This window comes from Leptidea sinapis, chromosome 3 (genome assembly GCF_905404315.1).
Source record: "Leptidea sinapis chromosome 3, ilLepSina1.1, whole genome shotgun sequence".
NCBI classification, from domain to species: Eukaryota; Metazoa; Arthropoda; class Insecta; order Lepidoptera; family Pieridae; genus Leptidea; species Leptidea sinapis.
The window spans coordinates 5,356,773-5,369,322 of record NC_066267.1 but is presented as its reverse complement, the minus strand read 5'-3'; the positions used below and the strand labels follow the sequence as shown (position 1 = coordinate 5,369,322).

The 12,550-nt window shown below is 36.5% G+C and overlaps 1 protein-coding gene across 2 annotated transcripts in view; it reads left to right on the top strand.

Annotated features, from left to right (window-relative positions):
• Nucleotides 1–12,550, top strand: part of LOC126979413 (organic cation transporter protein-like) — a 63,039-nt gene that overhangs the window by 41,776 nt on the left and 8,713 nt on the right. The window contains exons 4-8 of one of the 2 annotated variants that reach the window (XM_050828705.1): nucleotides 1,001–1,130; nucleotides 5,466–5,594; nucleotides 7,852–8,044; nucleotides 10,010–10,115; nucleotides 11,205–11,437. In XM_050828705.1, coding sequence (XP_050684662.1) covers nucleotides 1,001–1,130; nucleotides 5,466–5,594; nucleotides 7,852–8,044; nucleotides 10,010–10,115; nucleotides 11,205–11,437 — 791 coding nt within the window. Of the gene's footprint in view, nucleotides 1–1,000; nucleotides 1,131–5,465; nucleotides 5,595–7,851; nucleotides 8,045–10,009; nucleotides 10,116–11,204; nucleotides 11,438–12,550 lie in introns of those variants that run through there. The other variant, XM_050828706.1, reaches the window with a different exon arrangement.

Sequence of the window (12,550 nt, the reverse complement as noted above, 5' to 3'; positions counted from 1 at the left end):
ATGGTACTGCCGCCCACAAGAGGAACAGCGGCAGACCGGCGAAGTGAAAGTTCAGAAAAAGTGAACGCAAATAAAAGACTCGTTCCTATAAGCGGAGTATTATTTCCAATCCCTGACCCACTCCCGTGTCAATATGTATTTATGTAGGTCTTACAAGTATAGATAATTCATTGATGTGTTAGTATTGAGTAGATAACGAATGTTGGAACCACAGAACAGAAAAAAAATCTGTTCCTTGATTGGAGCAGCAAAGTAATATTTTCTGTAAGCGTGAAATGGATTTAAGTAGTATTTATTCATTTGCTCCTTAACATAAAAGTACAAAGAGAATTTATTGAAATCTACTCTTGATTTCAATAAAACTTACATAAAAACTCATTTGAACCCTCTCCTTCAAACCGAAGCACCAAAACAATCTGCAGGAAACGGAACTTATATATATTATTTAACTTATAGATATTTTGTTGCTGACCTTATATTGTTGCTGAAATAGAACAAATTCTATGCCAGATTTATGTAGATTTTCTCACAGAAAATCTTTATAATCTTCAGCGTTTGGTCCAGCTCTTCTAACAGACCAGTCCAGCATTTGTTGTCAGTTACTTAATGAGACTACGCCTGTTCTACTATTTATGCCTATATTTTATTATCATCCATTTTATACAGTTTGCAGTTAAAGTTTTCAGCTATTATTGGAAATAGGAGCTAGCTAAGCCCCTTAACGCTCAAAGGGGCAATGGTGAGGGGCATGCTCGGAGTTTCCCTGCGAGATCGAATCAGAAATGAAGAGATCCGTAGAAGAACTAAATCAACGACATAGCTCAGATGATTGCAAATCTCAAGTTGCAGTGGACCGTGGGCAGTAATTTGATTAGTTTAACTTTAAATTTTATATACTTAGATACTGTATTATTGACTAAAATTTCAAACTTCTGTTTATTCAAGACAATCAGTAAATTGATAAGGTAACTACTTGAACCTATGTATTGCAAATTTCCAGCGCGGTTGGGTTTGCGAGTACGCTGGCTACGCACCAACAGCTCAAGCCATTTTCTTTGCTGGTTCAACATTTGGCGGGTTGCTGTTTGGTTGGATGGCTGACTACTACGGCAGAGTACCAGCATTGGTTGGTAAGATTATGATTTAGACCTAGTTTTCCCTATTCAGAAACAATATCTGTGATAGAAAGCGTCCTGATGGAATGACGCTGGTGGCATGGGCAGGCGACTTGCCTAGACACTCTGGCTACTTCTTATGACCAAGTAACGTCAGCTGGGTATGCTATTTCGACTGCCGAAGACAGCAAGCGTCGCAAATATGTCGGTCTCAGTGAGTCATACATTTTTGTGCCGTTTGGTGTCGAGACACTTGGCCCGGACCCAGAGGCGCAGAGAATGTACAAAATACTATCTTCGCGCCTCAACAAGGCTACTGGAAACCCAAGCGCTGGCAGCTATTTCGGTCAACTATCCAATCTATCCAACGCGGGAATACTGCGAGTAATCCTTGGTACGCTTCCCCATATTGATAGTTTAATTTTATGTAGTCATTGTAAATATAGTTATAAGATTTGTTTTGTTTGAATAAATACATTTAACTATATCCGTAAATATAAACACTGAAAGTGAAGTGCTCTTATGTCTGCATATAGACAATGAATACCATATAATGAAAAACTAGGAATGAATTATCTTAGAATATGTGGGGTCCACTCTTATGTAAATAACGGGGATTTTTTCGTAGATGTTGTTCGGAAAAATACCGGCAGTTGATGACATGACGCTTATAAATATTTTTTTTGCACTATGTTGATTTTTGGCGTAGGTACTACAACTACGGACTTACAAAAACCATCTTAAGGCCATTGTATGTGCCAGCAAGAGGTTTTCTCCGTGTAACTGTTCTTTATTGAGTGAATATAAATGAACAAAAAAAAATATATGTTATTTTACTGGACATTCAATTTTAGTTTGAACGTTTGAAATAATTCTTATAATATTATAAATAGACGAAACAAAATCTCAGTGTAGCCTTTTTTGTTTCAATTTTGTACAACTAAACACAACATAACTGGAGAGTTGAAGAAAGATAATTATATATATACCAGGATGATGCGTCATTCGGACGATTGGCTAAGTGGTAAGAGCCAATCCAATCCACCAAGTTCCATAAATTTTGGTATATAAATTAAAATTTAATACAGTACTTCTTTTATGTGTTTAACGTTTAATGTCATATTTTGCATCGCCTTTACCTTAGATTTATACGTCTAGAATCTAGATAGACTAAGACAGCTGTGAAAAAATCGAAAAAAAAATGTGTTTAGAGTTAACCTCTATTTTCAGCAGTGCACTCACACTAACATAAAGTGTCATACAAATCGCGAGTGTAAGACGTAGCTTGTGAGGCACACTAAAGTATTAAAACTGGCCTGATTTTATCGGTTGTCCAACAGCGAGAGCCTCTATTTAGAGTCTAGATGTATTAATTATGTGAGGCCTTTGCCGGTTGAGCTGGAATTTTTCATGTTCGCTCATCCGATTATTAATACATTTTTATGATAAATACGACCTGGAGAAGTAACAAGGACCAGCTCCACATTAAGTGTCTCTTCATTGGTCAACAGTAAATAATAGTAAAATATTTATTTATTTATTTACTAATAATCCAACAGCTTTATATACCATTACAATAGACTTACAAATAATTTTACAAATATGCCAATTTAGGATTAAGAATAATAGTTACAAAACTTTAATAGGTATACATCTGTTATATTATGCTAATATTATTACATACGTTAGTAATAATATTATTTAAGAGGTGTGTGTGTGTCTATAGTGTAGGTGAGTGAGTGTGTAGGTGATTGAGTGTTTTCGTGTTTATGTTATACCTACAATTTTATTTTCGTGTGTTTTAAGTATTGAGGTTTCGTGTAAAAAGCGTTGCTTAGGGGTCGCAAAAATGTCAGTACCTGCGTACTCGGTATTATATAAATATGTTATACGTTTTAAAATATTGTTGTGGGCATAATTTGTGGTTACTTGGGGGACGTGAAACAAGGCAGGACGGGTTCTGTAGTCCGGTACGCTTAGATATATAGATTGTAATAATTCCGAACAGTCTATAAGGTTATTCCATAACATATGGAGTAACAGTAAATCGCTTTTTTTCCGCCGTATAAACAGAGGTTCCATTCTAAAGCGTACACAGACATCGTCATAGGTGTCGAAATGAGAGTAATCCTTGAAGCACAAGAATCTAACAAACTTCTTTTGTATAGACTCAATTTTGTTTATATGTACTGCATAGTGAGGTGACCAAATACATGATGCATAATCAAGGATACTCCTTACGTATGTTGAGTACAGAGTTTTCATGCATGTTATTTTTGTAAAAGATCTACATGTACGTTTGATAAATCCGAGTCGTTTAAGAGCTCTAGTTATAATTTCAATGTGTTCAGACATCGTTAATTTAGAGTCCAGTGTTACACCAAGATCCCGAACTGACTTTACTTCTTTTATTAAGGAGTCACCTATCTTTTACGTAAATTTAATCGGACATTTTTGCCTCGTGAATGTTATTTTTTGGCATTTGCTGCCATTTATACATATGCGATTCTTGGTGTAATATACTGCCAGATTATTCAAATCCTTTTGTATGAGATGACAGTCTGCAGTTGAATCAATGGCATAATAAGTTTTTTTATAATCTGCCTACATCAAGAAACGTGCGTGTTTAAAACAGGTAAATATGTCAAATAAGTATGCGTTATACAGCAGTGGTCCTAAAATAGATCCCTGTGGAACTCCAGATAATGCATATATAAAATCACTTTTGGCACCACCCAGAACTACAGCCTGTCTTCTGTTTATTATGTAGGAGTAAAGCCATCTATGTAAATCACCTCTTATACCAAGCGCATATATTTTTTTTTGCAGAATAATGTGATTCACGCGGTCAAAAGCCTTTTCAAAATCCGTATAGATAACATCCACCTGTTTTCCTTTACTCATTTTATCGACAGTGTAATTAACAAGCACAGACAAGTTTGTAACAGTAGAGCGCCTCTTTATGACACCATGTTGTTCTGGTGGTATAAATTTATGTACGAAAGGTGTAATACGCTTCTGTATTACAATCTCGAAAATTTTTGCCATCGAGTTGAGGATTGATATAGGTCTGTAGTTGACGATCTGGTTTCGTTGTCCAGTTTTGTATATTGGCACAATGAGGGCCTCTTTCCATTTTGCAGGGAACTCTCCGTAACGATTAACAGACAAGGTGAATATAATTGATAAGGGTAAAGCTAAAGTATCGGCACAATTTTTAAGAAACACTGGAGGTGTTCCATCACTGCCCATCCATCAAAATATAATAATTTGTATATTCTTTCTTATATAAAAATAAAAAAAACATGTTTGCAATGCAATTCACATTCGTAGAAGTGAACCCTTCAAAAATATTGGCTTGAAGATGGTCCTGAACCTCTAATCTGCATATGAGGTCCTGGTACATGTTGGTAGGATGACACATGATTTCAACTGCTATGAAAGACATTACTATCATTTCTACCATTTTCATGTTCTCCTGGTGTCTATGTAGTAATACGTCTTGCGCATGACGTCAGAATATATTACTCGCGTCATACATAAGACAATCTCTTCTTCAACTATGATCGCCTGGTACCAAAACACTGTATGCATTATACAGTGTATTATTCCTATCTCATTCTCTCGCTGGATGAATACTATATACATTTACCTATTTGTGTCTCTATCGTCTCACTTTTTCGTTTCATCGAGTTTCAATCAAATCACAACGGTTCTAAAGAAGTTTCAATTCAAAAATTTACGGTACGAGAAACCTTACAAATGATGTTGTTGTATTGAAAGTATCAGTCCTATATGACATTGCATTAGTAAAACCTTTGCTGCGTTGATGATTGCTCTCACTAAAGCACCGTACACACCTACGCGACTATTACGCGATTTTTTCGCGAGTGCATAGTGGGACGCACGCGTCGAGTGATCAGTGAGCATAACCATTTTTCCGGGAATCGTGTAGTTCCTGTGGCTTAGTTGACAAACTTAAATCGACGCAAACAGAGGCGCGGGTATTAGCTATTAAAACATAATATTTTTTAATCGTACTTGCCGTGTGGTTTGTACCGCAAGGGCATACAATAAAAGGTCTTCTTCATCTGAATCAGACTCCGATGTTAAGTACGAGATTGACATAACCACAATTAAAATTGCAGTAAAAAGTCGTAAAATTTCAGCAAGAATGCAACAACAAAGGTGTTTCATGGTTCGGTAGTCGTGTAGGTGTGAACGTATAGATTCGCTTCATGGACGCTCCCACATCGTGTCCCGCTTACCGCTTACTTGACGCGCTGGTGTGGCCTTAGCTTTAAGGTCTATAATGCTGTAACATTCATTAATGCGGCTGTGCACTTTCAGGTACAAACATGTTGGCATTCGTGGGTGGTATTGCCACCATATACACCACCGAGCTTTGGGACTTCGCTATCGCAAGGTTCCTCGTTGGCATGTCCTACGATGGATGTTTCATGACAATATACATCTTAGGTAAGAGTCTTATTGTCCCATACTGATCTCTTCTTCAACTATGATCGCCTGGTACCTAAACACTGTGTTATGCTTCCTATCTCATTTTCTTCCACATTAAATCTTATGAATTTTTGTGTCTGTCTCTTTTTACTGTCGCGCTTTTTCGTTTCATCGACTTTCAAATAACAATGCTAAAGAATTTTTCACTTCAACAAACCCAAAAATTGTGAGCCGTCACGGGACGCCTGGCAGATGTGAAACATCGTAATTATTTTGTACAAGTAATAGGCACAAAAGTACAGATTATGACAGGAACTAAATATGGCTAATAAAATAATACAATATTAAGAAATTTTCTCCAGAAAATGATGACACTTAAATTTTAATCTACCAAGAGAGTAGATTATACAATTACTATATTTTTACAAAATACACACTTCTTAATGCAGGCAAATGCACACTTGAATCATAAGTCACTGTTTAAGCATTTACTCAACAAATGAAAGTATAATAATTATTAATATTACATTATTAAAATAATTATGTAAGTTCTGTTTTACCACAATAAACAGAACTTCTGAAATTCGAAGTTACCACAAGAGAAAGTACTATGTGATACGTATAGATGACGGTAACAATAATATAGCGTGGCGAAGCGTCGCCACGGCCTGTATCGCCACGCCAACAATGAAGTTTACCCACCGCCTATAGATGTTTCACATCAAAATTCATAATAATTCTACATTATTTATTCACTCAGGCCTTGATAGCCAGTGAAAGTGTGGTATCTTCCTATAGATTTACATTAGAAACTAACAAAAATTTTAGATAGTAAATGCTTATGATCCAAGACCTCAAATAAAAAATTCAAGCTTGCCTTAGGTTATATTAAGAAAAGGTTTAAACAAAGAGTAAATAATAATAAAATGACATGCCTAAAAATGTGTTCCTTCCTAAACTTATGTGACTTTTACTTAATACTAAGAAAATTTATTGAAGTACTTTGCGGAAATCCATAATATTAAGATATACTCAAGGTGTTGCATTATATTAGAATCACAGACTTATTAATTTTAAGAATTATTAGCATAAAGTTATTTAATGTCCACTATATTTTAATTCACTGTTTCTTTTTATTTACACTAAGAGTCTGTTACTTTTATCAGCCAAAAATTTAGTGAATTATTTAAATAGGGTACAACCCCTGGAGGATGTGAAGTCTAGTTAGTCCGGATAACGAAGCTGCTGCCTCAGGTGGGACAGACCAACTCGTCCCTAATAAAGTTATAATATTGTCGCGTAGCAACGCTTCGACGTATATGACGAGAATTGTCTAACGTCATATCGTGCAGCAACGTACATGACTCGTAGGTCTAGCGTAAAAGTGTTTACTTTAGACGCTGTAGACCCGGGTTCGATACACCTACCAGTGTATGGAATTTTTCGGGTTTTGTAAAGTGAATGGAAATTTCTAGTAAGTTAAGGATCAAATCGAAAAGAAAAAAAGGGATGGAAAATGTGTAAGCAGGATAAAAATAGTTAAAAGAATTTTCTAGTACAATTTAAATTTAGAGATGGAATGGGAGAATCATTTTGAAATTAGAACAGATCCGGAGGTATATAAGCCGTACTAAGCGGGGCCTTCGGCAGTTCTAGTTCTGACTCGAAAGTGTAAAGAAGAAGAAGAAGAAGAAAAGAAGAAGTGGTGACAAGTGAAGGTTTTCCTAGAAGAACAAAGATGGAAGAGACTTAGTATTCGGTGCGGTGTGACGCGTTGAAGGTACCGCCGCCCACAAGAGGAACAGCGGCAGATCGGCGAAGTGCAAGTTCAGAAAAAGTAAACACAAATAAAGACTCGTTCCTATAAGCGGAGTATTATTTCCAATCCCTGACCCACTCTCGTGTCAATATTTTATTATTACCACCACTCTAGCCACCAGTTTCTTGGCACAAAAAGGGTTAGAATTTTTCCAAGAAACAAAAGCATGGTTCCCGATTTTTCAAATTTTTAAATTGCTTACTTAAACTTTAAATTACATTTGATATAAGAATCATTTTGTATCATCCTAAGTAAAATATTTTTTTAGATGATGAAGTGCAAACCATCTACCATCGTTTTAGGAATAATCTTAAAAAGACCTCTAGTCATGTAAGATGGCTGTGGAAAGCAGTATTCGCTTATCATACAAAGTCTTTTTGTTTCTCTAATGAAAAAAAATACACTCGGTATACATCACTTGAATTAGCCCAAAAATAATGCTACGTAAATCCTCAGCTCTGGAGTACGTCGGACCTCAACATCGAACGTGGGTGGCGAACCTTTCGATAGCCCTCTACTTCGGCGGCGGTTCTCTGATGCTGCCATGGCTCGCTCTTTGGATAGGTGACTGGAGGAATCTGTTGTGGGTCACCTCAATTCCGTTCCTCATCGTACTCTTCGTGCCATTTTTGGTCCCAGAAAGTGCAAGGTAACCAATATTTAAAATTATTCAGCTAATTTTGATAATACACTTTGAATTGGTTTATTTAATGGTATCCGTGCGTTCGGGTCACTTCATTTGAAATTATCACCGCCGCACACCTCATTTATTTTATGGAAAAGGAGGACAAGCGAGCGTACGGGTCACCTGGTGTTAAGTGATCACCGCCGCCCACATTTCTTGCAACACCAGAGGAATCACAGAATCGTTGCCAGCCTTCAAGGAAGGTGTACGCGCTATTTTTGAAGGTACCCATATTGTCCCTCTCCACTCACTCCCACTCCTCTCCAACACTCCCCGTGAAAAATGCGGTAGAAGACACACAATGAAGCGACGTCTCTGTGCAACGCCAAGTGATCTAGCTCTGCGTTCCACGCGGTAAAATGGTTCGAGCTGATACTGGGCTACGCCAGACCAGCATGACAGCAATACTCCCATTATGGCCGGACCTGCGCTTTGTAAAGCGCTAGAATGTGGGCCGGCTTGAAGTATTGCCTTGTTCTTTTTCCTCGTATTCAACACATGAAGAGTTACGCAAGCATATACCTGGTCGTTCGCAATTCTTTCAGGTTATACATGTGCGGGATAGTTTGACGACCAAATTGTGGACATTCGTGAGATGATATGAAGGTATACGCATCTGGTCGTTTTGTATTCCGTTACGGCTGACATCATCTTAGCACTGTTATGTGCAGGTGATAAATAAAAAATAAAAGAAATATTTTATTCACACGAACTATCTCACCACAAATTAGGCATATTTAACATAACATCCATACTCAAACATACATAAATACATATGAAGATCCATGACTCGGATATGAGTAATACCAGGATTCGAACCCAGACTTATAAAGACTTATAAACTCACTAACCACTGCGCCAATTGGGTTGCCGAATGTTACCGCTTAAAATCTTCCCATGAGGACTTTAGCCAATGAACTGCCTGCTTGATTCGACACTTACTTTAATAAATACAACATACCAAAAAAGAAGAGGACACTGTCACTAAATTTTGCCAAAAACCATCTGTCTACAGCAAATACCACGTCCGAGGCAATAAATGGCGCTAAACGTCATAATGACAACTATGACAAATATTATCTCGACTCCTGGCAGCAGCAGTCCCCTGAAAACGTGCTCTGAAAAGATCACAAAACTACGGTTTAGCTAAAATAGTAATAAAAACGTAACTTTTACGCAAAAACTAATATAAAAACATAATTACAGTACTTGCGTTTTAATCATTTAAAAAGTGTTTTTTTTTTATTTGGATCATCAACATTACATATATTACACATTTATATAAACTTATGCTAGGTACAATTCTGATATATGTAACACTTAAAGATGAACACATCATTCAGTGGTAACCGTATGATTTATACAGTCAAAAGTGTCTAAGTAGGTACTCAATTTATAAAAGGAAGGATATAATTTATATGGTTTTATAAATGTTACATTCATTTAAATGTGTAACACTCGGTTTAATCAAAAATAATAATCTTAGATTAAGGATTGATCTCCAACTAGATTCCGCAGGCGAAGTCGCAAAGTGCGGCAACTAATACTACGCCCAAGCGTATAAGACGTATTCGAGCCAGTCTAAGTTAACCTTTGCTAATAATTGAAACTAAAACGCCAGGTTGTGTAGTAAAACATTGTTAAAATAATACTACAATAAATACAAAAAACACTGGGATCGCATATCATCAGTAAGTACTTTGTATTTTATTAATTTCCATGCCACGCACACAAGCATCTAAAAGTTGCCGTAATAAAAAAGCTATTGTTCGTAGGTACTGCGTTATTTAGTTGGAGAGCAGCGGAGACAAATGCTTAACTTAAGAGTTTAATATTTGCTTCAATAGAAGGATAATTCCAGATATGTGTCATAAATGTTTACATCATTATATACTTGGTTAAATTGAAATAAATAGACAATAATTTCAGATGGCTCTCATCTCGAGGTCAGGTGAATCGTGCAGTCAAGGTGTTGAAGAGGTTCGAAAAGGTTAACGGGACTAAGATACCACAAGATGCTCTGGATGATTTTATTGTGAGTATTTTTTAATTACGAATCTGGGGGGTTATTATTACAGGGATCGTTATGAGAAGTTCTTATACGTAGTTAGTAGGTACCTAGGTCCTAGATGTAGAAAAAATTAAAAAAAATTAGAGTGTGTGCTTAAGACCGCACGGCAGAAGTGAATCTTCAATGGCAATCGCAACCAATTTATATATATAAATACAACTATCATAACATCTATAGATATATCGAATATATAAAATTCTCGTGTCATGGTGTTAAACATTGAACTCCTCCGAAACGGCTTGACCGATTGTCAATTGCAATTTTGAGTGCATATGAAATTTTGAGGTCTGAGAATCGGACAACATATATTTTTCATCCCCCTAAATGTTAAGGGTGGTCCACACGAATTTATTTGTTTTATTTTTTGAATTTTTTTTTTAAATTTGTTTGATTATGAGTCATCATTAAAAATTCATATAACTTCAAATTTTCATCGCGTATCTTTTGTATCGCGATTTTAATATCGGCAATACAACGTTTGCTGGGTCAGTTTGTGTATGTATGTATAGATGTTATATTTATTTATTGATAAATGATTGATAGCTATGCTTATCCGTTGATCGAAATAGCTGCCAGCGCTTGGGTTTCCAGTAGCCCTATTAAGGCGAGAAAATAGTACATTCCCCGAGCCTCTGGGCCCCAAGGGCATAAGTATAGTAAATAATATTATGCATTTGGTAGTATTATTATGGATATTATTAATGAAAAACAAGTATTTATTTAATTCGATATAAATCACACTGAACCTTCTGCTTGTCTCGTCCCTTATTGTCATAAAAAAAATCGAGCCTTTTAATTAATTATAGAATATATGTTTTTGAAAACTGATTATTGTTATAATATTATTTTAAAATATGTACTGTGAAATACAGTCTACTCGTTTATAATAATAAAAAAAATCTCAAATAAGTTGCCGCACTTTGCACACAGTTGTCTACGCCTGCGGTTGGAGCGCAGCGGAGACCAATCCATAATCTAAGAAATAAAAAATTTTTACTACGCCTTTTCAGCTATGCTTTCAAATGCATATCGTCATGGTAAAACTGCTTACAGATATCAGCGAGTCAAACAAGACAAAGCAACGAATCCATAAAGGACGTTTTCAAAAGCGCTCCGCTGCGGAAGATGATGGTTCAGCTGGTGCTGGTGTATATGGCGTGCGCCATCATATTCGACGGCCTGGTGAGGATGTCCGAAGGTCTGGGCTTAGACTTCTTCATCACTTTTACCTTGACGTCAGCCACGGAAATACCTTCTGTCACATTGTTGACAGTTGTGTTAGATAGGTGAGTTTCAAAGACATGTTTTCCGGATCTATACCTACCTTCAAAAAAAGCGCGAACACCTTCCTCGCAACGCTGCTTTGGTTCCTCTGGAGTTGCAAGAGAATGTGGGCTGTGATCACTTAACACCAGTGACCGGTACGCTAGTTTGTCCTGTTTTACCATAAAAAAATGCAATTTAGCTAAAAAAATCTTACCCCACTGATGATAGTCAGTGTCAGCCAAGATAGGTTTGTAACTACATACATAGTTATAGGTGAGATGTGCTTGAGTCGCACGCGCAACGTGAGGAGGCGAGAGGCGAGAGCGGGGCCGGGGGGAAGGACACCGATCTCATAAATAACAGTGGTCATTACTGGAATTAGATTAATTTATTAGATTGTATAAAAATACGCAATTATTTTCATACTTTTTAGTGCATAGTATATTTGAAATAGTAGGTTGTTTTTTGTTAATTTTTTTTATTAGTTTATTATCTACTAGTAACTAGTTTATCCCAGTCTGTACCGGTTTATCCAATCCGCCTACATGATAAACTGGTTTGGCCTAGTATAAACTACATTGTCCCAAAACCGGGTTTGACCGGCAACATATATATGGATAAAGATTATCGCTGTTGAAAATTAAAAATTCAGATGTCAAAACACTGCAACGTCTCTGAACGCTGAAATCTAAAGGCGTACGTACTTAGACTCTGCTCAGACTTTACTTAAGCAAAACTCAGCTAGAGTGTGATAAAATGCGAACTTGACTTTTGCATTGGGCTTCTGAACTTAAGCGCTAAGTGAAAGTATAAACTTTCACTTAGCGCGATACTCACCTTTGAGTCTCGTACCAGAATGTGGCAAGTCAACATCTCCTGAGGATGCCTCGTGTAGAGGCGACACATGTGTCGAATTCATTAAAGACAAATCTTAGCGGAATTTACACTCAAGAAAACTCTCAATCATTTGGATACTTTCAACTGTCAAATGACTTTAAAAAAGAAATGAAAGATTATGCTAATCTCACTAAGTTTTTTGTGTGTAAAGTCTGAACAAAGTTTTAGTACGCTCCTATAGATCACAGCCTTAGACCAGAAACCTTATCAAATATATTATAATAATAAAGATATAC